At 44.3% G+C, this 27,700-nt stretch overlaps 1 protein-coding gene across 3 annotated transcripts in view; it reads right to left on the bottom strand.

Annotated features, from left to right (window-relative positions):
* Nucleotides 1-27,700, bottom strand: part of cables1 (Cdk5 and Abl enzyme substrate 1) — a 244,219-nt gene that overhangs the window by 101,924 nt on the left and 114,595 nt on the right. For 2 of the 3 annotated variants that reach the window (XM_068031540.1, XM_068031542.1), the window contains exon 4: nucleotides 14,595-14,672. The exons of the other annotated variant lie outside the window; for it this stretch is intronic. In XM_068031540.1, coding sequence (XP_067887641.1) covers nucleotides 14,595-14,672 — 78 coding nt within the window. The remainder of the gene's footprint in view (nucleotides 1-14,594; nucleotides 14,673-27,700) is intronic. 3 annotated transcript variants of the gene reach the window in all.

Genomic DNA, 27,700 nt, shown 5'->3' with positions numbered 1-27,700 from the left:
AAGTGCCTATCTGTGCCCCTGACTATTGAGTCCCCTATAACTATTGTTCTTCTGTGCTTTGTCCCTCCCTGCTGAACAACAGTGCCAGCCGTGGTGCCACTGCTCTGACTGCTGCTGTTCTCCCCTGATAGGCCATCCCCCACAACAGTATCCAAAACAGTATACTTGTTAGAGAGGGGGATAGCCACAGGGGATTCCTGCACTGACTGCCTGCCCCTTCTAGCGGTCACCCATCTATCTGCCTGCACTTTGGGTGTAACCACTTCTCTAAAACTCCTGTCTATTACGCTAAGTGCATCCAGTAGCCGCTCCAACCGCTCCATGCAGTCTGTGAGGAGCTGCCACTGGGTACACTTCCTGCAGATGTAGTCGCCCGGAACACTGGAAGCGGCACGGACCTCCCACATCTCACAGGTGAAGCACTTCACCCCTCTGTCATTTCTATCACTAATTAGTTAATTAATATAACCGTCTACAAGATGCACTGCAGCAAAGCACCAAGGCTCCTTAGATAGCACTTTCCAAACCCGCGACCTCTACCAACTAGAAGGACAAGGGCAGCAAATACATGGGAACACCACCACCTGCAAATTCCCCTCCAAGTCACACACCATCCTGACTTGGAACTATATCGCCGTTCCTTCACTGTTGCTGGGTCAAAATCCTGGAACTCCCTTCCTAACAGCACTGTGGGTGTACCTACCCCACATGGACTGCAGCGGTTCAAGAAGGCAGCTCATCACCACCTTCTCAAGGGCAATTAGGGATGGGCAATAAATGCTGACCTGGCCAGTGACGCCTGCACCCCATGAATGAATAAAAAAAAAATAGAAGGCAGGTTGAGAAACATGTCAAAGACGACAGATTTTATGTTTGGGTGTGACTCTTCCACCAAATCTCACTTTTCAGGTTTTGTTTCAATGATATTGACTTGCCTTTATCCCTCTCGAAATTACCTAAAACTATTTTTTTTTTTAATAATTGAAATCAACCCGTCCCAATACCACTGGGCTGCCATGGGGTCCAGGAGTTGAATAGAACAAGGAGTCATGGATATCAGGTTAAGTGCCTAAGAATTTGGATAGCGAACAGAAGAAATGTTTTTGTTTTTACACAGAGGGTGCTGAAACTGGATTGCAATACCAGCATTGGTGATTGAAACAGAGACCATGTCAACAATTAAGCACAGGTTAGATCGGCAGTTAAAGGAAAGGGGAATAAAAGGGATATGGGAACCAGGTGGGCCATGGGATTAGGACTATTGCTCGTGTGGAGGATAAACAATAAAATGGCTGGTTGAGACAAAACGGCCTGTTTCTGTGCTGGAATTTCTATGCAAGATGTGATGGTGACTCCGTTTTGCCTCGTGAATGTAGGATTCACTGCCTGTTAGGATTATTGTAATAATAATAATCAGCATATCAAAAATTTCAGCTCCTCAATTATCATGTATCTGGAGTTACATTCCCAATGAAAGGAACTGCACCCTATATAACTGCACTGAAGTTCCTATCATTAATTTTTGAAAAATATTTTAAGTAACGAAACCCACAATGTTTGGCTTGAAAGGCAGAATTCAAGTCGATTCCAAAATGACAGTACACCAAATAAAGCATCAAATATCCGAAGTTTATGATGTGGGAGACCATGTCCTCGGACCTCCCCGCCACATCACTGCACCGCGCCCCCCTGCACCCCACCCAAACAGGATCAATTTTATCCCTTCAGCACTCATGCTGCAAACAGCACATTTGTGCACTTTAATAGTTCCTTTCCACAATTCAAGTGTTTGAATGTTAGGTGTAGCTATAGTTTACACAACTCTAATCTAGTTAGTTCTGTTTTATTATTAATTTGCATTGTCAATTTCAAAGTTTCCGGTTATAGCACAACTTCAGGCAGAAACAGCTGAGCTTGCTGTGATATTTTGCGAGTGACGCACACGTGAAAATATGTATCGATCTTCTCCATTATTTTTATATGCACATTATATATAAAGCAGTCACGGAGCTGCACAGAGAAAAAACACCATACACCTTTTGTAGGACTTTATCTGTAATTTGCTGAAAAATTAAGCAGTGCACAAAACTCAAGAAATATCTACTGAAGATCTGCTTTCTAATCTGACACCATGCCTAATGTCATTCAGTTCCTCTGCCTTGGTAAAGGACCCACCTGTCACTTTTCAAATTATGAAGCATCGCTGTTTAGTGTTGAGCTATGTTTCCCACGTGAGGTAAAAAATGGATAGGTTCATTTGGGCACTGGAGAGCAATGACTCCAGAGGAGAAGGGGGAAAGCTGGAAAAGACTGAAATAACTATGTCCTTGTCGAGGTCTCGGGTCCGGCAGTAATAAGGTTTATTCAGGAAGAGGGTCAGGAAGATACAGATGCTAATCAGTGAGAACAACATGGTTATATTAGCCATCGGGTATATCTGACCAACCGCGTTGGTGTCTGCTATAAGCAGTAGGGACTGTATTTTCTTCAGCTGTCTGGTTACTAAGTATTATTACCCACTGACATCTAACTAGTGAGCAAGTGGCACAGTGGCGCAGTAGTTAGCGGTGACCTGGGTTCAATTCTGGGTACTGCCTGTGCAGAGTTTGCAAGTCCTCCCTGTGACCACGTGGGTTTTCGCCGGGTGCTCCGGTTTCCTCCCACAGCCAAAGACTTGCAGGTTGATCGGTAAATTGGCCATTATAAATTGCCCCTAGTGATGGTAGGGGAATTGAGGGAAGGTGGGAATGTGGTAGGAATATGGGATTAATGTAGGATTAGTATAAATGGGTGGTTCATGGTCGGCATAGACTCGTTGGACGAAGGGCCCGTTTCAGTGCTGTATCTCTAAATAAATAAAATAAACAAACAATGAAAACTATTTTAACTAATGTGCCATTGGCTCTGAAAATCCTCAGTGAGAAAGTGATGCCCTTGTAGAGGCTGCTATGACTCCACTCGCTCAGTATGCTGGTCACCAATACAATGCCATGTCACACTTGAGCCCAAGGCATGCCCAATGGCCATTATTTGCCCTGCAAGTGGTTCTACTCCGCACAAGACATTGAGGAAATTCTCAGAGATGGCTAAAAACACAGCACAACTGGATCTTTGATACAAGAGCAAAATACTACAGATGCTGGAAATCTGAAACAAAAACAGAAAATGCTGGAAATACCCAGCAGGTCTGGCAGCATCTGTGGAAAGAGAAAAAGAGTTAATGTTTCAGGTCAATGACTTTTCATCAGAACTCTGCCAGAGTTACGGTGGGAGACTGGAATATTCCCCAAGGAATTTCAGAGCCATTGTGTATAGTGTTTCTATCAACGGTACAATAGTTGTAGAGAACAAGGTTGTCCAACAGTGTTGAAGTGTCTTCGTATTGTGCATATGTACGATGTATAACTATCTACAACTAATGCTAAAAAATACAAGTGACAATATTTTTCATTTACATTTCAGTTCACAACATTTTCTTCTGTTTTATCAATGACCCTCCCTATCACCTGATTGGAAAGCAACCCCCATCAAATGTATTTATACTATTAGGAATAGTGCTATTATAAACTCTGTTTCTGCTGACCTGAAAATATATCAACTTCCAAGTTCTTTTGTATTCCTACATCATTATCATCGAAACTTAAGGTTTCCTGCAATGTCCTCATTCTTTCTTTTCCAGGGTCTCACAACAATGGAGCTCCTTAGCCCATCCTCTACTTCAGGATACTGAAGCACAAGCTTTGTATCACCCAGTCACTACATCCTGATTCACCTTGTTTCTCTTTTACTCTATCCAACTGTCTTCAAGCCCCATTCCAGTATTGAAGCATATAATCCAAAGCCAATACTTCAGTGTAGTACGGAAGGAATGCTGCATTGTCAGCGGAGGTGCCCTTAAGTTGTTAAACAACATTAAAAAATTTCATAGCACAATCTGAAGAGCAGAGAGCTCTCCACGTGTCCTAGCTAACTTTACTTCCTCAGCCAAAATCATTAAAAAGGTTACCAGGTGCCATTGCTATCTGCGGATCTTGCTATGCACGAGAAGCCAACTTCGTTCACACACCAATCATTCTACTTCAAGTAATTCACTGTCTGTGAAGCACCGAGACATTTTTAACAGACTAAAGTGCTACACAAATGAATTTTTTTTCTACACTGAGCCTTAGCCTTTCATACAGTTTAACAAGACTATAAAGTGGAAGAAATGGATACCTTTCAGTAGTGATAACAGACTTCATGTGTACTGCTTGCTAGTTCGAGGATGAAAGGCTGGAGACAGAGACTCCACTCACCATCTTTACCATTCAACTTTCAGACCTACTCTTATTTTGGCCAGACAGTGCCGCAAAGTCCATTACAGCTTAAGTACCGTGCCCTGGACAGCAGATCACATTTCAAGATCAAACGCCTGTGGTTCACTCACAATACAACCCAGCATGAGCCAAAATAACAGCTCAGTATTTGTCAATAAACCCTTGAATTAAAGGGTTATTTTCGTCTTGTTTTTTGGAGTTTGAAAATGACAGTTAAATTTTGTTGTTGCAGCAGATTTTTAATGTTTGTTTTGTCTACTGATTTAGGATGATATCATGCACGTTAATGTTTTGTGACCAGAATCAGACGTTACAGGCTTGAAATAGGCTTGTTTTGTCTAAAATGTTTTATGAAGCATTAAAAGGTAATAACTGTTACACTCTTTAGCCTTTCCCTCACTAAAAGAAGCCAGTATTTTGAGGGATTGCTGCCTGCAAATTAGCTGCTGTGTTTGACTACATAATAGCGAGCGCACTTTAATCCATTGGTGGTAGAACACTTTGAGGTGTTCTGGCAACCTGATAAGGCAGTGCTTAAAAGCAAGTTCTTTTTTTCTATTTTTGGAATTTTCCCCCTTTCCATCTACTCCGAGGCAACCAAAAGGTCCAGAGAAATTTCTGCCCCAATGGGATGACAAGTTGTTTTCAACTTTCACTTTTTAAATAATGATATTTCAGTAATAAAATGATTTCAATATCTGGAGCTGCTTTTAACAATAACTTATATGTATATAGCAACTTTAACATAATGAACCACCCCAAGGTACTTCACAGGAGCATTATAAAACAAAATATGACAGTGAGCCACAAAAAGAGAAATCAGGATAGATGACCAAAAGTTTGGTCAAAAGAGGTAGGTTTTAAAGAGTGTCTTAAAGGAGGAAAGTTAGGCGGCAAGGAGGAGATGTGTCGGGAGGGTACTCCAGAGCTTGGGGCCGAGGCACCAATGGTAGAGAGATTAAAATCAGGGATGCACAAGAGACCAGAAATAGAGGAGCGCAGATATCCTGGAAGGTTGTGGGGCTGGAGGAGATTACAAAGAAAGGGAGGAGTGAGGCCATGGAGGGATTTGAAAACAAGGATAAGAATTCTAAAATCAGGGCATTGCTTGACTGGGAGCCACTGTAGGTCAGCGAGCACAGAGGTGATAGGACTTGGTGCGAGTTAAGACATGGGCAGCAGAGGTTTGGATGCCCTCAAGTTTATGGAGAGCAGAATGTGGGAGAGCAGAATGTGGGAGACCAGCCAGGAGTGTGCTGGAATAGTCAAGCTAGAGGTAACCAAGGCATGAATGTGGGTTTCAGCAGCAGATGAGTTGAGCCAAGGGTGAAGTCGGGCGATGTTACGGAGGTAGAGATAAGCAATTTTAGTGATGGCACGAATAGGAGGTCGGAAACTCATCTCGGAGTCAAATGTGACACCAATTTTGTGAACAGACTGGCTTAATCTCCTCTGTTGCCAGGGAAAGGGATGGGGTTGGTCGCTAGGGAAGTACAGAATAAAAGATCAAGTAAAACATAAATTTATCTAAAAATCAAAAAATTATTTCTGTTGACTCTGAACTCCCTCAGGACATTGCAAAGTGTTTTACTGCCAATGAAGTACTTTGGAAATGTTGTCACTGTAATATTGTGGGAAATGTAGCAGCCAATTTGCACACTGCAAGGTCCCACAAACGGCAATGTGATAATGAACAGATATTCTATTTCAGAAATGTTGATGAGCGTTAAATATTGGCCAGGGCACCAGGGAGAACTACCCTACTCTTCTTCAAAATAGTGCCACTGGATCTTGTAAATCTAGCTGAGACAGACATGGCCCCAGTTTAACATCTCATCTGAAGCACAGCACCTCTGACACTGCAGCACTCCAATGGACTATCAGCCTAGAATTTGTGCTCAAGTCTCCGGAGTGAGAATTGTATGCATAATGATCTAAGAGTGCTACAACTGAACCATGGGCGTCACATTAAATCTTTATCTTTACTGATCTCTTTTCTCCAACAATAGTTTTAAACCTTCTGTTTACTTTGTATTTTCCCTCCTGACTGCCTGTACCATTTTAAAGACAAGTGCAATATTTTTCTTTAATTTTTATTTAATGACTCAATTATATGTTATTTCTTCTTTTATCTGGCAAAAAGCAGCTCGTTCTCTTTCTCTACCACCTCTCCTTCCTATGCACCCTACTTTTGATGTCAGGATGAAGAGCCCTCTGCCTCTTTTTCAACATTGCCACTTCATGAAGCTGAAGGGAATGACAATTTTTTCTGCTCAACAATATTATGAATGATTGTGGTGCCTCCTGATGGCTGTACTACATGGCTCCAACAAATTTAACATAACACTTAAATGGCACTTTAATTTCATAGGCCTCATTATATTTGTCCTCGCCCTCCGTCTGCAGATGCTTAACTGGAATCACAAGGCACGACTGCAAGGGATATCCCTGATCACCAATCAACCATCTGGATACATGGCTCTGAGTCAAGTCTGGTATGGTAGAATGTCATATGATAACAATGTCATGACTTTACTTCCAGGGTAGCAGGCATTAATTTGCATAATAAGGTGTTTGTTATCACAAAGAAGTTAGAAGTATATTAAATGCAAGCCTTTCCTGTAATGAAATTGGAGGAGTTTGTCATATGGGGCTTTCAATGCTACATGTGCTTCATCAATTGCCCCCTGCATTTGCCAGAACCCCACTAATGGATAAAATTGAAGTGCTCATTTTCTCTTTCACAGATTTCACAAAGATGATCATGAAGTGTGAGGCACATCGAAATCTACCATCAGTAATCTTTACACAATGACTTAACTGCCGCCTGACTAATCTGGCAAAGATGACGGAGGCTGTCTGGATGGATCCAAAAAAAAAATCAAGGCACATAGTATATCTAATAATGTGTGTGGTGGTGTTTTCAGAGGCTGGATTTAGGGTGGCAATTGCAGGAAATTGTGTACATAGCTAGGTCATGCCCACCTACCCCCATTTACACATAGTGAAACAGGCTCCAGATGTGGGGATGAAACATATAAGATCCTGGGGGGTCTTGACAGGGTGAATGTCGAAAGGATGTTTCCTCTTGTGGGAAAATATAGAACTCGGGGTCACTGTTTAAAAATAAGCGGTTGCCCATTAAAGACAGAGATGAGGAGAATTTTTTTCTCCCAGAGAGTGTTGAGTCTTTGGAATTCTCTTCCTCAAAAGGCAATGGAAGCAGAGTCTTTAAATATTTTTAAAGCACAGGTAAATAGATTCTTGATAAGCAAGGGGGTGAAAGTTTATTGGTGGTATGCGGGAATGCAGTGTTGAGGTTACAATCAGATCAGCCATGATATTATTGAATAGTGGAGCAGGCTCAAGGGGCTGAGTGGCCTACTCCTGCTCCTAATTCGTATGGTCGTATGTAGGTACTGCAGACTGACAGGTTTTAAGGAAGCATCACTTTTTTGGGGGGGTAGCAATAGGCCAAACTGCCTTATTTTACCATCAGTAACACCTGAACAGCACCCAAGAGTGGCCAGTAAAAAAGAAAACCCAATCCCTAAAAGCCTTTGAATTCAAAAAGGATTTATTCGCACCATCATGCGCGAGACACAGACCGAGAGCAGATTGCATCTCTTGTGAATTCTCTGATAACTGAACCTAGCTCTGTTCAGCCTAATTACTGTATCCACTAAGACTGCAGATGAAGAACAAACAAAACTGAATCTTCTACCTTATGAGCTTAAATTTTTAATTCAACATAAAACACTTTTTTTTTTCAGATGATATATTTCGGTCACTTAAACTTTCAGCACCATTGGCCCCTCTAAGTCTCTCACCACCACCACCATTCTCTTCTCCCCAAACTATCTCCACCTCTTTGAAGTTCCTTGAGCTGTTTAATGACATGAAAGGGGCTTGTTACAAATTTCAGGTCTGCCTTGGATAATCTCTCATGTTAGCATCGCTGGTCCTTTCCATTTGTGTCCCTTAAAATTAGGAGATTACTTTTCCAATATACGGACATATGATAGTGTAACCCTTATTATTGAAGCTGGATACCACTGATCCCCACCCATGTCCTTCTGTGTTTCTCCAATCTATTGAAAGGTGGACTGATTCTCACTTTTGTGAGCAAAGGGCAGATAAAAAAAATCATTAAGTTGATTTTATAATCAATCAGTTAATGGAAGTACCGTGTAACAGTTACAGCATATTTTGCCTTATTTCAACTTAACTTCAGTCCCTCCTCAAAATACAGCTCACTGTTCTGGTTAGTTATCTAACACTTTCTTTTGGTCAGATGGAATTTTTTTATTCTTACATGGGATGTGGGCATCACTGGCAAGGCCAGCATTTGTTGCCCATCCCCAATTACCCTGGACAACTGAGTGGCTTGCTTGGCCATTACAGAGGGCATTTAAGAGTCAACTACATTGCTGTGGGTCTGGAGTCACATGTAGGCCAGACCAGGTAAGCACAGCAGATTTCCTTCCCTAAAGGACATTAGTGAACCAGATGGGTTTTATACCCACTCTGCATCTGGTCTGCTACTTTCTTAACACTGACTGGCCTAGGCCTCCCTGCCTTTCTTAACAAACCTGATTAACGAATCTTGAATCAGTGTTTCCCTCTTCTTTTGCTGACCACAAAAAAATTGAGGGCAATAATTCTGACTTCTTCTGCATCCAGGGGCGGGCCAGTAAGCCTTTCCATTCAACATTTACTGTCTTGCTGGGTGAAGGCCCAACCAGTTGACAGCATGGGTTGGTTTTATCTTCTGGAGTCAGGAAGCCGACATCAGGAAAACTTCCGGGGGCGAAACCCGCAGAACGCCAGATGTCAACCCTTGACGTGAATTTTCACTGCTATGCCAATTAATGGCCAGAGGGTATGCTTGTCAGAGAGGCTCCCAAGGCTGGATGGCCATAGGAGGCCCCAACTCCCGACTTCCCAATGCCTGTCCATCATCTACAAGGCACAAGTCGGGAGTGTGATGGAATACTCTCCACTTGCCTGGATGTGTGCAGCTTTAACACTCAAGCAGCTCAACGCCATCCAAGACAAAGCAGCCCGCTTGATTGGTACTCCATCCACAACCTTCAACATTCACTCCCTCCGCCATCGACGCACAGTGGCAGCAGTGTGTACCATCTACAAGATGCACTGCAGTAATGCAGCAAGGCTCCTTAGACAGCACCTTCCAAACCCGCGACCTCTACCACCTAGAAGGACATGGGCAGCAAATGTATGGGAACACCATCACCTGCAGGTTCCCCTCCAAGCCACACACCATCTTGACTTGGAAGTATATCACCGTTCCTTCACTGTCGCTGGGTCAAAATCCTGGAACGTCCTTCCTAACACAGCAGTGTGGGTGTACCTACACCAGATGGACTGCAGCAGTTCAAGGCAGCTCATCAACACGTTCTCGGGGCAATTAGGAATGGGTAATAAATGCTGGCCTTGCCAGTGATTCCCACATCCCGTGAACGAATAAAAAAATCTTGCCGGACATGTATGGAAAAACATCCAGTGGTCACGTACCAGTTGAAAACTGATGGAGTGGAATTCCTTTTGATTGAGAAATACTGGTTGGTCTGAGGGCACCTTGATTGCCACATGTATGCAGTCTAAGGTTCCCTATGCCTGTGGGAATACAGCCACTGCAGAAAATCCAACAGCTCCCTTATTCTGACTAGCCTCCTCAGTAGCAATGTGGATCTAAGTGCCAGCTCTGGCAAACATAGCATCAGTCATCTGGGAGATACACTTGTGGACAGCAGATTGCGAAATTCTGCACGTCACAAGCAGATCCCTAGAAGGAGCTGGAGATGATGAAATTCAGGGCTGCGCTGACTTTGAAGACCACTGGCAATGAGTGCCCACCTGGTCTACTGGGGAGGAGGTCTTGTTCCAGGCGGCTGCAGATGTCAGTTGTCATTGAAAGTCTGAGCCTCCTGAGACACTGCTGCTCGGTTATGTCGAGAAATCTGAACCTCTGTATACCCAATGCTGGGGGGCATCGTCTCTTGCGAGCTGGAGCTGAATCCATCCCTTCTGTTCTGTGGACTGCCATGTGCCTGAGGAGAAGCTGCTGCTGGTGATGCTCCTGGCTCTGATGGTGTTGCTGACGCTGCTCCTTGTCCCTCAGAAATCCAAGGTAGAGCTGCATATGCTGCCCCCATGCTGCAGTGAAGGCTGACAGCAGCGAAGTGCAGATCAAGGCGAATAAAGTGGAAGACCGTAGAAATGTCTTCCAAAATGTTGGAAATCGCCCTGAAAGCAGTTAAAGCAGACCCGAACATATCCAGTGAACAAAGCCTTTCATCTAGACAAGGAAGCAGCTGTGCAGTTTCAGTATATAAAGGCTTCCCAGTCTGTCAATCTCAAACAGCCATCAATCCCTGCTGTGCTCTTGCCTTGTTGACTCTGGCAAGATTCCGATAACTCGGGAAACCCGTGTACTAGTTGTTAAAGCTAAAATACTGTGTTAGATTTCAATTCAAATTGCTATTAACATATTTAAATGACAGAACCGCAGCTCCTGAGAGTTTTCCACAAGGCTCCAAATGCCCATCAACATCAAGCCTTGGGCTGATAAGTGGCAAGTAACATTCGCGACAGACAATGACCATCCCAAACAAGAGAGAATCTAACCATATCACCTTAACATTCAGTGGTATTACCATCACTGAATCCCCCATCAACCTCCTGGGGATCACCATTGATCAGAAACTGAATTGGACCAGCCAGATAAATGCTATGGCTACAAGAGCAGGTCAAAGGCTGGCAATCCTGCGGTGAGTAACTCACCTAACTCCCCAAAGCCTGTCCACCATCTACAAAGCACATGTCAGGACCCACTTGCCTGCATGGGTGCAGCTCCAACACTCAAGAAGCTCGACAGCATCCAGGTCAAAGCAGCCCACTTGATTGCACCCCATCCATCACCTTCAACATTGACTCCCTTCATCACCGATGCACAGCGGCAGCAGTGTGTACCATCTACAAGATGAACCGCAGCAACTCACCAAGGCTCCTTCGACAGCACCTTGCAAACCCGTGAACTCTACCACCTAGAAGGACAAGGGCAGCAGATGCATGGGAACACCACCACCTGCACGTTCCCCTCCAAGCCGCACACCATCCTGACTTGGAACTACATCGTTGTTCCTTCATTGTTGCTGGGTCAAAATCCTGGAACTCCATTCCTAACAGCACTGTTGGTGTAACTAAACCCCAAGGACTGCAGCTCACCACCACCTTCGCAAGGGCAATTGGGGATGGGCAATAAATGCTGGCGTAGCTGAACGAATAAAAAAAATCCAGCTTGTGGCCACAGTTCGGCAGTGTTATATCGTCAAGCCAACAAGCCAATCATTGTCACGATTATCCTTAAAAGGGCTGACACGAGCAGGATCATGTTGGGTTTCCAACACGTTGGCAGTTTTACTGATTTAAACTCCTCCCCCTTTCAGGTTAAAGCTCTGCCCAAAGTTCTGAACTGAAATTAGGACGCCCCTCACCCACCCCACCGCCCCCCCCATTGTCCCAGATCATTAATGTCAACAGTTGCAATGATTGGTTCATCGAGCTCGACGAAACAACTCCTCCCCTACCTGTGCCAAGCTCTGGCTACAAGGCAGATCTTAACCCTTGGTGAATATATTTTACACTTAACCTAAACACTTAATATAAATTGCAATGAGGGTTGAATAGCACACCAAAATACCAAAGCAGGGATGTAATGCTGGAACTGTATAAAATGCTGGTTAGACCACAGCTGGAGTATTGCGTTCTGGTCACCACATTACAGGAAGGACATAATTGCTCTGGAAAGAGTACAGAGGAGATTTACAAGAATGTTGCCAGAACTTGAAATTTGCAGCTATGAGGAAAGATTGGATCGGCTAGGGTTGTTTTCCTTAGATCAGAAAAGGCTGAGGGGTGACTTAATTGAGGTGTACAAAATTATGAGTGGATAAATCCCCAGGCCCAGATGAGATGTATCCCAGGCTGTTAAGTGAGGCAATGAAGTGATAGCAGGGGCTCTAACACAAATTTTCAGATTCTCTCGGCCACGGGAGAGGTGCCAGAGGACTGGAGGACAAAGAATGTGGTGCCATTATTCAAGAAGGGTAGCAGCAATAGACCAGGTAATTACAGGCTGGTGAGTCTAACAACAGTGGTTGGGAAACTATTGGAAAAAATTCTGAGGGTTAGGATTAATCTCCACTTGGAGAGGCAGGGAATAATCAGGGATAGTCAGCACAGCTTTTTCAGGGGGAGATCGTGTCTAACTAACTTGATTGAATTTTTCGAGGGGGTGACTAGATGTGTAGATGAGGGTAAAGCAGTTGATGTAGTCGACATGGACTTCAGTAAGGCTTTTGATAAGGTCCCACATGGGAGATTGATTAAGGTGGTAAGAGCCCATGGGATCCAGGGCAATTTGGCAAATTGGATCCAAAATTGGCTTAGTGGCAGGAGGCAGAGGATAATGGTCGAGGGGTGTTTTTGCGAGTAGAGGCCCGTGACCAGTGGTGTACCACAGGGATCGGTGCTGGGACCCTTGCTATTTGTAGTGTACATTAATGATTTAGACGTGAATATAGGAGGCATGATAAGTAAGTTCGCAGATGACACTAAAATTGGTGGTGTCGTAGGTAGTGAGGAGGAAAGCCTTAGATTACAGGACGATAGAGATGGGCGGAGCTGTGGCAAATGGAATTTAATCCTGAGAAGTGTGAGGTGATGCATTTTGGGAGGACTAACAAGGCAAGGGAATATACAATGGATGATAGGACCCTAGGAAGTACAGAAGGTCAGAGGGACCTTGGTGTACTTGTCCATAGATCACTGAAGGCAGCAGCACAGGTGGTTAGGAAGGCCTATGGGATACTTGCCTTTATTAGCCGAGGCATAGAATATAAGAGCAGGGAGGTTATGATGGAGTTGTATAAAATGCTAGCTAGGCCACAGCTGGAGTACTGTGTACAGTTCTGGGCACCGCACTATAGGAAGGATGTGATTGCACTGGAGAGGGTGCAGAGGAGATTCACCAGGATGTTGCCTGAGCTGGAGCATTTTAGCTATGAAGAGAGACTTTAAAGGCTAGGGTTGTTATCCTTAGAACACAGAAGGACAAGGGGGGACATAATTGAGGTACACAAAATTATGAGGGGCCATTGATAGGTTAGATAGGAAGAGACTTTTTCCCTTAGCGGAGGGGTCAATAACCAGGGGGCACAGATTTAAGATGATTTGTAGAAGGATTAGAGGGGACATGAGGAAAATCTTTTTCACCCAGAGGGTGGTGGGTTTCTGGAATTCACTGCCACAAACGGTGGTGGAGGCAGAAACCCTCAACTCATTTCAAAGGACATGCACCTGAAGTGCTGTAACCTGCAAGGCTATGGACCAAGTGCTGGAAGGTGGGATTAGATTGGGTGGCTAGTTTTTTCAGCGGGCGCAGACACAATGGGCTGAATGGCCTCCATTTGTGCCATAACTTTTTCTATGGTTCTACCAGGAACACAAGGTGCTTGAACTTTCAATTTGAGAAATTTTGACTGTACGAGCACGCCAACAGAATTATATCCCATACGTGCCAGGGTTCTAAATTCTTAGAGATCACCATTAGATAAGATTTTATTTTTCTCAGGAATATTTACAAAAAACTCAGAACATTATTATACAAACACATTATAAAAATTCTTTGAATACAAAAAGGTTTGAATATAGAAATGTTCCACAGACCAGAACTAGGAATTCAGGACATTTTATAGAGGGAGATGGTGGTGTAATGGTAATGTCACTGGACTAGTAATCCAGAAACCTAAACTAATACTCTGTGGACATGGGTTCAAATCCCACTATGGTATGAATCATTTATTATGAAATTAAAAAAAAGTCTGGAATTGAAAGCTAGCCATCAGTAATGGCAACCATGAAACTACCACTGCTTATACTAAAAAGCCATCTGGTACCATCATGTCTATTGTCTGTCACCCTTACCTGGTCTGGATTACTTGTGACTCCAGACCCACAGCAATGTGGTTGACTTCTAACTGCCCTCTGAATTCAGTTGTCAAGGGATGTTAGTTGTTAGTTAGGGAAGGGCAACAGATGCTAGCCTTGCCAGTGACATCCATATCTCATGAAACAATATAGCTTATGAACCCCCCCCCCCGCCCCTTACATGTCAACATGTAAGACACTAAAAATAGATAACTGAATTCTCATAATGCCCTATGCAAGATGTGATGCCATGTGTATACTCACCCTGTCTGACTGTTGTCGCGATATGGCATTACTGAAAACACTGAGCAGAAGGATCTCTTGCCACTGATTAGCACTATCCTAGAAAAGTAGAAATGAACAGTCACTCACACTTTGGTTTCAGCGATGCAATCCCTCTCTGCATTAGCAGCACAAGATGGAATAGCTACACTGGCTGCTGGACGATTCAATTTATAAAAAAGCAAAATAGTGCTGGAAATCTGAAAGAAAAACAGAAAATACTGGAAATACTCTGCAGGTCAGACAGCAGATGTGGAGACAGAAACAGAGTTAACATTTCTGCTCATCAGAACTCTGAAAGTTCATCGACTTGAAGCGTTAACTCTGGTCCTCTCAGCTTGTAAAACTGGTTTCCAAACGCTGTGTAAGTAGACTGTCAGTTTGCACTTTACAACTGTGTTGTGTAATATCAATTGTTAAACACTGAGTTTATAACAAACACAAACTCCCGGAGAGGTCACTCTGAGTTCATGCCACTGGTGACAGCCCTCACCTTCTGCCAACCCAAACCAGGAAATTGTGAGCAGCAGATGCCTAACTTTCCAATATGCACTGCTGGGGAACAAGGCTTCCTACAGTGCAAACTCTGAAAATTACCTCCCTACCCAGTCTTAAGCTTCTCCAAGACTAACAGTGCTCTTATCCAGGATTCTCAATAGCAGATCTCTTTCATTCTTCAACAGGAAAGAAGGACAAGCTTGCTGTTGGATGTGTGATCCCTCTCCATCTCCAGCCTCCACCCCTCCCTCAGTTTCTGCCTTTCTTGACTTTGATTTCTATTCATACTCTGGTCTTTCATCCTCTAAACTTTCCTGCTGTGTTTTCTTTCTTTTTTTAAAAAACTTGTTCATAGGATGTGGGCTTCACTGACAAGGTTATTACCCATCCCCAGTTGCCCTTGAGAAGGTTTTGATGAGCTGTCTTCCTGAACTGCTGCAGTCCTTGGGGTGTACATACACCCACAGTGCTGTTGAGAGGGAGTTGCAGGATTTCGACCCAGCGACAGTGAAGGAACAGTGATATAGTCCCAAGTCAAGATGGTGTGTAGCTTGGAAGGGAGCTTGCAGATGGGGGTGTTCCCTGTGCCTGCTGCCCTTGTTCTTCTAGGTGGTAGAGGTTGCGGGTTTGGAAGGTGCTGTCAAAGGACAAATATGGTGTCCTACACACTCTTTTTTTCCTCCTTGCTTTATTAAAACCAAGACTATCACACAGTGTCCAGCTCTAATTCATTCTTTCCCAATTTCATTCCCATTGAACTCTTTTCTGTCCTAGTGTTCCTTCTTAAAGCTTTTAAAGCCCAAGTTTCCCTCCACTAAACCAACCCTTCTTGAGGTAGTCGGTCTTCTTGCCTACTCTGACCAACCTTGGGCATGGAATGCACTGCCTGAATGTGTGGTAGTGGCAGGTTCAACTGAAGCATTCAAAAGGGAATTGGACTGTTATCAGAAAAGGAAGAATGTGTCGGGTTGTGCGGGAATGGCACTAGGTGACCTGCTAACTCAGGGAGTTGGTGCAGACAAGATGGGCTGAAAGACCATCTTCTGTGGTGTAATAATTCTGTGATTCTGTGCCATGGACCTTGGGTCTGCAACCTTGGTTTCTCAAGAATAAAACCTTTCCCCACAGCTCTGATTACAAGAGTAGAAGGTTTCTGAAGAGTTTTTTTTTATCAATGGGATGAAAACTGGAAGAGTTCCAATACAAATGCTTGATCCGCTTCTCCACATTACTGCACAGATGGTAAAGCTGAAAATTACCCCCAATGTAAACTGTAAATAAACCTGCATTGGATGTTCCTGGAGTAAAGTATTTATGTTTATAATACATAGTAATAGTTAAAATATTAGTAATATTATTAGAAATCTGAATTCTCAAAGAAAAATGGATAGATTCTTGTTATCTCCACAATTAATGGCACCCACTGACAAAACACTCAAACTGTGGCCTCAGCAGTTACACAAGGAAGATAAAGGACTATGGAGAGTCAGTTGTGCCGTGGGACTAATACTGGATTGCTTTAGTAAAGAGAATGCACACAAAGATGGAAAAAATGGTTTCCTTTGGTGCTGAAAACTTGAGTTCTGTGAATTTGTTAATTTCGAGAAAAACATGCATTTCAATTTTCAATTAAAAAGTAACTTCTTCCCTCTTCCCCCCCCCCCCCACCCCACCATCAAATGTTCAGGTAAACTACAGTATGGTTGATCAGTGGTGAGATGTATTTAATTCCATGTTTTTGTAGTCCAGTTCCGTATAGGTAATCATTTTTAAGAGCCAACTTTGGTCTTACAATGCAGAACCATAGATCTGTACTGTTACCTTACATTGTAAATAATGGTAGATATTTTCCAATATTTTATACAGTGACAGTGTACCTGTCCTGCTCCCTTACACAGAAAGTAACAAAATAAGAATTTTGTTGTGTAGTGCCTTGTACTGTGCCAGCCTTCTAAATACTGTGTAACATGACTCCCGTACTGGGAAATGGCAGGTTGAAAGATTTTAGGCTCCGACTAATTTGCTTGATTGAACAAGAATGAGAAACATATGAAACCACTGAGGCACTCTCCTGTTCAGATTAAAAATTTTGCAAGTTATGCCCTAATCGTGTCATTTGATGAATGCGTTTATGTGGTATGCTATATGGATAGGACTCTCAGCTCCATGCATTCTGACAGAATACCGGCAACCACCAAGGAATTAGACTGTAACTCATACAAAACTTTCGTTATTTTAGTTTTTTTTAAAAAAATCTTTAGATGTAAAAACTTGTATGTTGCACGAAGCATCTATTAGATATTTCTGGCGTACCAGATTGTTGGCATGATTTTAGCTTTCCATTGACAAAAACAACCCTTCAAGTCAGTGAACCCTGAAAAGTTCCATAAATGTTGATTTGCCAACTTGAGAGCAGTATTCCTGATGAAAGATTATTGCTTTTTGTATTGAGGAGCAGTGAAGTAATGTTGCTTTGTGCAGTCTCAGCTATTTACAACCTACATGAATTACTTAGATGAGGGGACTGAGTGTGACATACCCTAGTCTACTGACAATACAAAGTTGAACACAGAACAGTACAGCACAGTACAGGCCCTTCGGCCCACGATGTTGTGCCGAACCTTTAACCTACTCAAGGATCAAACTACCTACATACACCCTTCATACTACTATCATCCAAGTACCTATCCAAGAGTCGCTTAAATGTCCCGAATGTATCTGCTTCTACTACCACCGCTGGCAGCGCATTCCACGCACCCACCACTCTCTGTGTAAAGAACCTACCTCTGACATCTCCCCGAAACCTTCCTCCAATCACCTTAAAATTATGCCCCTTGGTGATAGCCCTTTCCACCCTGGGAAAAAGTCTCTGGCTATCCACTCTATCTATGCCTCTCATCATCTTGTACCCCTCTATCAAGTCACCTCTCATCCTTCTTCGCTCCAATGAGAAAAGCCCTAGCTCCCTCAACATTTCTTCGTAAGACATGCCATCCAGTCCAGGCAGCATCCTGGTAAATCTCCTCTGCACCGTCTCTAAAGCTTCCACATCCTTCCTATAATGAGGCGACCAGAACTGAACACAATATTCCAAGTGTGGTCGAACCAGGGCTTTATAGAGCTGCAGCATAACCTCGCGGCTCTTAAACTCAATCCCCGTTAATGAAAGCCAACACACCATACGCCTTCTTAACAACCCTATCAACTTGGGTGGCAACTTTGAGCGATCTATGGACATGGACCCCAAGATCCCTCTGTTCCTCCACACTACCAAGAATCCTGTCTTTAAGCCTGTATTCTGCATTCAAATTCGGCCTTCCAAAATGAATCACTTCACACTTTTCCAGGTTGAACTCCATCTGCCACTTCTCAGCCCAGCTCTGCATCCTTTCAATGTCCCGTTGCAACCTACAACAGCCTTCCAAACTATCCACAACTCCAGCAACCTTCGTGTCATCGGCAAACTTGCTAACCCAGCCTTCCACTTCCTCATCCAAGTCATTTATAAAAATCACAAGGAGCAGAAGTCCCAGAACAGATCCCTGCGGAACACCACTGGTCACCGAGCTCCATGCTGAATACTTTCCATCTACTACCACCCTCTGTCTATGGGCCAGCCAATTCTGTATCCAGACAGCCAACTTTCCCTGTATCCCATGCTTCCTTACTTTCTGAATGAGCCGACCATGGGGAACCTTATCAAACGCCTTGCTAAAATCCATATACACCACATCCACTGCTCTTCCTTCGTCAATGTGTTTTGTCACATCCTCAAAGAATTCAATAAGGCTTGTGAGGCATGAACTGCCCCTCACAAAGCCATGCCGACTGTCTCTAATCAAACTATGCTTTTCCAAATAATCATAAATCCTGTCTCTCAGAATCCTCTCCAATAATTTGCCCACTACCGATGTAAGACTGACTGGTCTATAATTCCCAGGGTTAGCCCTATTCCCTTTCTTGAACAAGGGAATAACATTTGCCACCCTCCAATCATCTGGTACTACTCCAGTGGACAGTGAGGATGCAAAGATCATCGCCAAAGGCGCGGCAATCTCTTCCCTCGCTTCCCGTAATATCCTTGGGTATATCCTGTCTGGCCCCGGGGACTTATCTGTCCTCATGTCTTTCAAAATTTCCAGCACATCCTCCCTCTTAACATCAACCTGTTCGAGCATATCAGCCTGTCCTCACAAATGACCAGGTCCCTCTCACTAGTGAATACTGAAGCAAAGTATTCATTTAGGACCTCCCCTACTTCCTCCGACTCCAGGCACAAGTTCCCTCCACTATCCCTGATCGGCCCTACCCTCACTCTGGCCATCCTCTTGTTCCTCACATAAGTGTAGAACGCCTTGGGATTTTCCTTCATCCTTCCCGCCAATACTTTTTCATGTCCCCTTCTAGCTCTCCTAAGTCCATTCTTCAGTTCCCTCCTGACTACCTTGTAACCCTCTAGAGCCCTTTCTGATCCTTGCTTCCTCAACCTTAAGTAAGATTCCTTCTTCCTCTTGACTAGCTGTTCCACATCTCTTGTCATCCAAGGTTCCTTCACCCTACCATCCCTTCCTTGCCTCATCGGGACAAACCTATCCAGCAGTCGCAGCAAGTGCTCCCTAGACAACCTCCACATTTCTGTCGTGCATTTCCCTGAGAACATCTGTTCCCAATTTATGCTCCCCAGTTCCTGCCTAATAGCATTGTAATTTCCCCTCCCCCAATTAAATATTTTCCCATCCCGTCTGCTCCTGTCCCTCTCCATGACTATAGTAAAGGTCAGGGAGTTGTGATCACTATCACCGAAATGCTCTCCCACCGAGAGATCTGCCACCTAGCCTGGTTCGTTGCCAAGCACCAAGTCCAACATAGCCTCCCCTCTAGTCGGCCTATCTACATGTTGAGTCAGGAAACCTTCCTGGACACACCTGACAAAAACTGCTCCATCCAAACATTTGCACTAAGGAGGTTCCAATCAATATTAGGGAAGTTGAAGTCACCCACGACAACAACCCTGTTACTTCTGCACCTTTCCAAAATCTGCCTCCCAATCTGTTCCCCCGTGTCTCTGTTGCTATTGGGGGGTCTAAAGAAAACTCCCAATAAAGTGACTGCTCCTTTCCTGTTTCTGACTTACACCCATAATGACTCAGTAGACAAACCCTCCTCGACGATCTCCCTTTCTGCAGCTGTGATACTATCCCTGATTAGCAATGCCACTCCCCCAGCTCTTTTACCTCCCTCCCTATTCCTTTTGAAACATCTAAACCCCGGAACATCCAACATCCATTCCTGCCCCTGTGATATCCAAGTCTCCGTAATGGCCACAACATTGTAGCTCCAAGTACTGATCCATGCTCTAAGCTCATCACCCTTATTCCTGACACTTCTTGCATTAAAATAGACACACTTCAACCCATTATACTGGCTGTAACTTTGCCCTGTCAACTGTCTAACCTTCCTCACAGACTCTCTGCACTCAGTATCTGCCTGTTCAACAGCTACCCCATCCACTGATCCTGAATGGGAAAGTAAGCTGAGAGAAGGCGGCGATGAGGCTGCAAAAGGATTTTGACGAGTTAAGGGAGTGGGCAGGAACATGGCAGATGAATTATAATGTGGCGAAATGTGAAGTTTTTCATCTTGGTAGGAAGAACAGAAAGGCAGAATTTTTTTTTAAATGGTGAAGGACAGGGAAATGTTGGTATCTAGAGGCATGTGGGTGCCTTTGTGCAAGAATCACAGAAAGTTAGCATGCAGGTACAACAAACAGTTAGGAAAGCAAATGATATGCTAGCCTTTACTACAAAAGAATTGGAGTATAAAAATGGAGGGGGGGGGGGGCGGAATTTCATTCACGTAGCGCCCCTTCTAGCAGAGCAACCCAGACCTACGTCATTTCCCCAGGGGCAGACAGCGCCACAAACCGCTTTCTGTGCAACCTACGCAGATTCTTCATTGATATCATTGTAAAATTGAGGCATTGTTTAACCGGGAGCCAGTGGAGGTCAACGAGCACTAGGGTGATGGGTGAATGGGATTTGGTGCAAGTTAGACACGAGCAGCAAAGTTTTGGATGACCTCCCCAGTTTTGTTGTACAACCTAGAAAAAGGCTTTCAGTCATAGTAAAAGTCCCTTTGTTACTGTGAAGAAACCAAGGAAAGAGCCCACATGGTCCATATTACAGCAAGCAACATCAACAAGGAAATGAGAGAAGTGACATTAATAAAGCGTTAAGAATATAATTGTTTCCAATCCAGACTAGAAGCACTCAGCCAGCTCCAACTGTGGGAACACATTTCCCTCTGCCTGTTCCTGCAAATCACATTTTTCTATACTTCAGGCCCTTTTTGTTTTAAATGATTAGTGTGTAATTATTATTTTATTTTCTGTGCAAGCTTTTGACAGTTTCAAAAGGCTAGAAGTTACTATCTGTGGCATTTGTTGATAAACACTTTTCATACTCATTTAACATTCTTCTGACCATTATTTTAATGGAAGATTGATAATTTATTTTAACTTTACTCAGTTTGGTTGAAATGACGTCCTTGCACTCCTTTTATTTTCATATTTAATATACCTGTAACCCTTTCAAGACAAATTGGGATATAAATTCACCTTGGCTGGTAGCTGAAAACTCGAAAGAAGCAATAGCGAATCAGCAGCTTGTTTTGCACCCTGCCTGATTTTCATTTCTATAGAAACTTAGCAGAATGTGAAACGAGCTGCCAATTTGCAATCACTGTTTTATGCTGCTGTCCAAGACTCCATTATCTTTGGTTCCAAAAGCAGGATTACAGCTAACTCCAAATGTATCAGATAAAGCAAAAAGAAATTGAAATGTTTCTGGGAGTCGCAGAGCGGGAAGGAGCTAGCGGCAGGGAAGTGGGAGAGGAACAATCAGACCACCAGCCATTTAAAATATATATATCTGCCTTCAACACTCATGTCTTCCTTCAGTAAATTCTGCATTGCCATTGCTGCAAAATACACTGATTGAGCAGCTCTTGGGTTGAGAGTAATGTTGGCAAGAGCACATGGATTGCCCATCCCCAGTTGCCCTGAAACGACAGTGATGGGCTTTCCCCTTAAATACTGTAATTCGAGTCGTAACGTCTCAGATGGAGGCCATTCGGTGCACTGAGTCCATCTCACAATTCCTGTGGTGACACTGCTCCCACAATGCTGTTAGCTAGGGAGTTTTACAATGTTGAGCCAGTGGCATCATTCGTCCAAGTCAGGTGGTGTGAGACTTGGAGGGGAACTTGGCGATGAAGGTGCTCCAAGATATTGTTGCTCTAATCCTGCTGGGCGGCTAATCTCACAAGGGAGGGATGTGCTGTCGAAGTAGCCTTGATGAATTGCCGCAGTGCATCATTTGTATATAATACAATAATGCATAATTGTGACAAGCGCTTTGACTTCCAAGATTATCAGGGCTTTTCTTTTTTTTGAGTTGGCAGCTTTGTGGGGCTGCATCACTTTTTGAAACAGCTGGTCAGTTTCTGAAGCTTTTTAGCTGGTATGTGTGCTTCAAGACTAACCAGCTCACACACTCGCTTGTTCTCTGTTTTAGTTCCCTGAGGAATTGGCATTTTCTATGTTCATCTTCACAAACAGAAGCCAGTTTTACGGACAGTTTGCCAGTGACAGCTCCATTTAAACAAAAATGCAGTTATCTCTCAAATCTGTATTTTTCTTTAAATGGGAAAGATTAATATGATGCACTTAAATGTCCATGGCTCCTGGGCTGGAAGCTCCCTAGGAAGCTCCCTTGCTGTTCAACTCTATCCATGGCCATCTGCTCCCATCCCTAACGTTTTCTCCCCCAATCTGCCCTCTTAAACTGTTTAAATTCCCCTGGCTCTTTAAATCAGTTCATTTTAGCCCTATCTAAAAGTTAACAGTTAGTTTAGTGTATGTTACCTGGGCCCACTGCCCTCCCCCAGCCACACCTGCTCTTTGTTTTCTCAATGAAATTGATCCGGATGAAATTGACGAGAACAGCTGCCGATACTTCAATCTCCGATCCTGCTGTCTTCACAGTCCAGAGTGTCTGCAGCCACGGCATGCGGTAAGTCCATTGAGGTGAAGAAGGAGCTGCGGGACCCGAGAGAAGTCCTGTGAAAAGGTGCCCCGAACACCCAAAACATCCACGAACGGCCCCCCCGGCCGCAACTTCAAAGCGCCCGCGGGAGATGGCTCGGAGAGCATCTGCAGCGCACTGTCGGCAATGCTGCATGCCTTTATTTAAACCACTGCAGAAAAAAAAACCCTTAGCAAATGTAATCACCTCTAAGTCTGCCAAATGATGCTTCACCTCCCGAAGGACATGGATGAGCTTTCCGGACGTCGATGGTGGGCACTGAGGAAATGGCTTATTACCTGCACCAGATTCCACCCCCCCTCCCCCCCCTTTACCCCCCTTCCACCCCCCCCCCACCCCCGTCCCCTTCCCTGCTCCACCCTCTCAGCTCACCCCCTCACAACCCCGTCCCAGCCCGCCCCCCCCTCGCACCATCTTCACCCCGCACCCCCTTCCCCTGCACCCCCCCCCCACCCCCTCCCTCTACCCCTCCCCCTTGCATCCCCTCCTCCCACCGGCACCATCCTACACCTGTGTAGGGGCCCCAACAACCCCACTGCCTTGTGGGCGTCTCGGGAGAGACCAAGGCTAAGGGAGTAAACCCGAACAGAAAATCCGGAGCGGAACCCCGTAGGCGGTCATGTGTCACCTTTGGCATGTTTCCGGCAGTTCCTGCAGCCATACTGGTGCCAAACGTCGTGTCCTGCACTCCTTTGGACCCCACCAGAAAGGCCGAGAGGGGGGTTTTGACGACTGGGCAACTCTCAACCTCCATAAATTTGCCCAGGCATGCGCCATGGAGAGGTCACTCCATAGTTGCCTCACAGCGACTAAAACAACACGGAAGATACTTGGCATCAGGTGGCAGGACTATATCTCCAACACAGAAGTCCTTGAAGCGGCCAACACCCCCAGCTTATACACACTACTGAGTCAGCGGCGCTTGAGATGGCTTGGCCATGTGAGCCGCATGGAAGATGGCAGGATCCCCAAAGACACATTGTACAGCGAGCTCGCCACTGGTATCAGACCCACCGGCCGTCCATGTCTCCGTTATAAAGACGTCTGCAAACGTGACATGAAATCGTGTGACATTGATCACAAGTCGTGGGAGTCAGTTGCCAGCATTCGCCAGAGCTGGCGGGCAGCCATAACGACAGGGCTAAATTGTGGGGAGTCGAAGAGACTTAGTAGTTGGCAGGAAAAAAGACAGAGGCGCAAGGGGAGAGCCAACTGTGCAACAGCCCCAACAAACAAATTTCTCTGCAGCACCTGTGGAAGAGCTTGTCACTCCAGAATTGGCCTTTATAGCCACTCCAGGCGCTGCTTCACAAACCACTGACCACCTCCAGGCGCGTATCCATTGTCTCTCGAGATAAGGAGGCCCAAAAAGAAAAGAAAGAAATGTAGACATCAGAGAAGGAGGTGCCATGTTTGTACAGATTGCCATTACACCATATCTGAATGGCCTCATGTATATATCTGAACCTGTCAGGGGATTAATGCATCCAAGGTTTTCCAGCAAAGATTCCAACATCATTCCCTTCCTTCCCCCTTCAGCAAGCATAGTTCCAACATGGTGGCTGGAATTGAATATGGAAAGAGGGCTGGCATCTTGCCTTCTGGGAAGTCAAAGCGCTTGTCACAATTATGCATTATTGTATTATATATAATCAAAAGATACATTGCGGCAACTCAGCAAGGCTACTTCGGCAGCATATCCCTCCCTTGTGATGTCAACCACCCAGCAGGTTTAGAGCAACAATGCCTTCCTTAAAACATATTAGAAATTTTCCACTGCTGCTCCACTTCAGCTTTATAAATCTGCAAGTTACACAACTAATATGGTTTCCTTTACTGGTAGTATTCAAATCAGTAATTTACTGATGCTCAGTTTATATGGAAACATGCAGAACCTGAGTGCCTCAAGGCAAATACTGAAAAATGGGATGCAAGCCACGAAGGTGCCATCTCAAACTCATTAGCATGAGATTTAAATAGGAACAACCCTCAGAACAGGAAAACCTGGTTGAACTATTGTGGCATTAAATTGCACACAATTTTCCTTTAGATTTTATGCAAAAGAAATGGATGCTAACCGGGTGCTAAACACAGAACAATCCATTTTTCTTTTATTCTGTCAGTTTTCTCCCGTCTTGAAGACAGTAGCTTCTCGCGCCACAGATGCCAGTCACCTGCTGCCACCTTATGCAAGCCACTATTACTCATGCGTGAGCCTCGACAGGGAAGATCAACAGACTTAACAGCACTGGGAGCCATTACAGCTGCGCCTGATGCTTTCCACATTATGTGCACTTTCAACAGCATTCACATCATTGTAATCACCAGCGAGAGCAGAGGCCAATTTCTCCTTCCTAAGGCCAATATCCATAGACCTGAACGGGCTGAAAGCAGCTAACTCAGAATGCACTGGGATCTGAACCTCTGATCCTGCTGATTTGAGAGATTCATCATCTGAATGGATGAATTGATGAAGCCATTAGGGAACAGGGCTTTCTGGTCCTGATTGAAGCTGAAACCACAGCAAAAGTGCATTTACAGAGAACCAACTTGCTCCAGTGTAAACCTCTTACTCGAAATACAAAATTCTCCAAAGCATCCATTTTAATGTTATCTGAATCCTTGCCAAGCATCTTTAGGTAATGAAATAAATTAAAGTGTGGATTAAAATTAAACTAATCACTTAGGAATGAAGACAGCAGTACCTTTTGGGCCTACAGTACCTTTTTACAGCAATTCCAAAATAGCATCACACTCCCATGTTGCCTTTATTGCTGACACAGAATGAAAATAAATTCCTTGGTTCTGTGCAGTGACTAAGTCTGACATGTAATAATTAGCATTTGAGACTTTACAGGCAATCATTTTTGCAGATGTCACATTAATCCTGAGCAGGAAACGATGAAGAATTAGCACTGACATTTTTTGGAGCCAACTCTAAGCTGTATCTGCCATGTGGTGAGCAAGAGGTGACCTATTCACTGGGGGATTTACATTGGAGAAGAATATGCCAAGTCAGTGAAACTGCACAGTTTGCACTGATGTACAGTTTCAGCTTCATGGCAGCCCAAGTCATTTAATTTGAGTGTGAAGTTAACCAAAACACAATTGGAAAAAGATTTAACAGCAGATCAAGACAGAACAATTGGACTGCCCGGGCCTGATTTTCACTTTGTCAGTGGTGGAAAACAGGCAGTAGCGGATCAGTTGCTCATTATACACCCCGCTCCGACTTTCCTCTCCATTGACTTTGGCCTAATGGGAAATTGGGCAGGGCATGTAACTGCACGTCTGCTGCCACCACCGATGATGAAAAATAGGCCTTCCTGTCAACTTTTTAAATCTGCTTAACAGGCAGAACAATTTAAATACTCATGCAAGAATATGAACCAGTTTAAATAAATAGGGGACTATTTCTTCTGTCACAAAATTGTGAAGCCATTCATTACAAAAGGTTTATGATTTTATTACATGAAGCGCACAGAGGAAATCTCCCTTCTCTCAGTGACACAAAGTGGTGGCCTATGCAAAGAAAATTGCACTGCATTTCTAAAAGCTCTGGTTTCCATGCCAACAACTAAACATATCACTTTCTTTAATATGAACAACCTGTAAATTTGACAACATTATAAGTCCAAAGTTTTCATGCTTTTCTCATCTGCAGTTACCCTTGGTCATGCTATGACCTTTGCCAAAACTTCTGCATCCCAGTTCCCGATTCCATCCTCTCCCCAGTAGCCTGAACACCAAATCCCATATTCTACTTCCACTCCCATATCACCTGCCTCCAGTTAACCTGACACTACCCTACCAGTGAAACTCACATCCACACTTTCATAACCTCCAGGTTCAACTGCTCCAATATCCACATCAGCCTACATCCTATATAAATTCCACAGCCTGTATCCTGTTCCACACTAAGTTCTGTCTGCTGTCATCCCTGTTCTCACAGACCTTTATTGGTTCCATGTCCCCCAATGCATTAATTAAAATCTTTGTTGTTGTTTACAAATTCCTCCTTGGTTTTTTACCTCCTTACCTCTGCAGTCTTCTCCAGCTCAATGGCCCAATGCATTCTTGCAACTCTACCCAAGCGGCAAACCTAATAACCTAATTGCCCCATCCTACTCTGTCAACCTTCCCACTCAGTGTACCCACGAGGGTGGGGGGGGGGGGGGGAGTGGTTAATCCTGCCAATCTCCTTCCTGTCCAATTCACCCCTCCCACTGCTGACCCCTTTATGCATCTCCCTCCAGAATATCCGTTCTTATGGATAATTGCATTGACCTCATGGCCTTAACAGAAACCTGGCTGAGGAGCACTAACACCTTTCCCCTTAATGAAACCTTCACACCTGGCTATACCTTTGACCACTTACTTTGGCAAGGCCATCGCGATGGTGGTGTGGTGCTTATCACCACATCACACCTTGGACTGACCCCCTACTCCGTCAGCTCTTTTGCTTCCTTTGAGCATCTCACGTTG

Source organism: Heterodontus francisci, chromosome 5, assembly GCF_036365525.1.
Source record: "Heterodontus francisci isolate sHetFra1 chromosome 5, sHetFra1.hap1, whole genome shotgun sequence".
Classification (NCBI taxonomy): domain Eukaryota; kingdom Metazoa; phylum Chordata; class Chondrichthyes; order Heterodontiformes; family Heterodontidae; genus Heterodontus; species Heterodontus francisci.
Note: the sequence above shows the minus strand (reverse complement) of the source record. Positions and strands in the feature narration are given on the sequence as shown.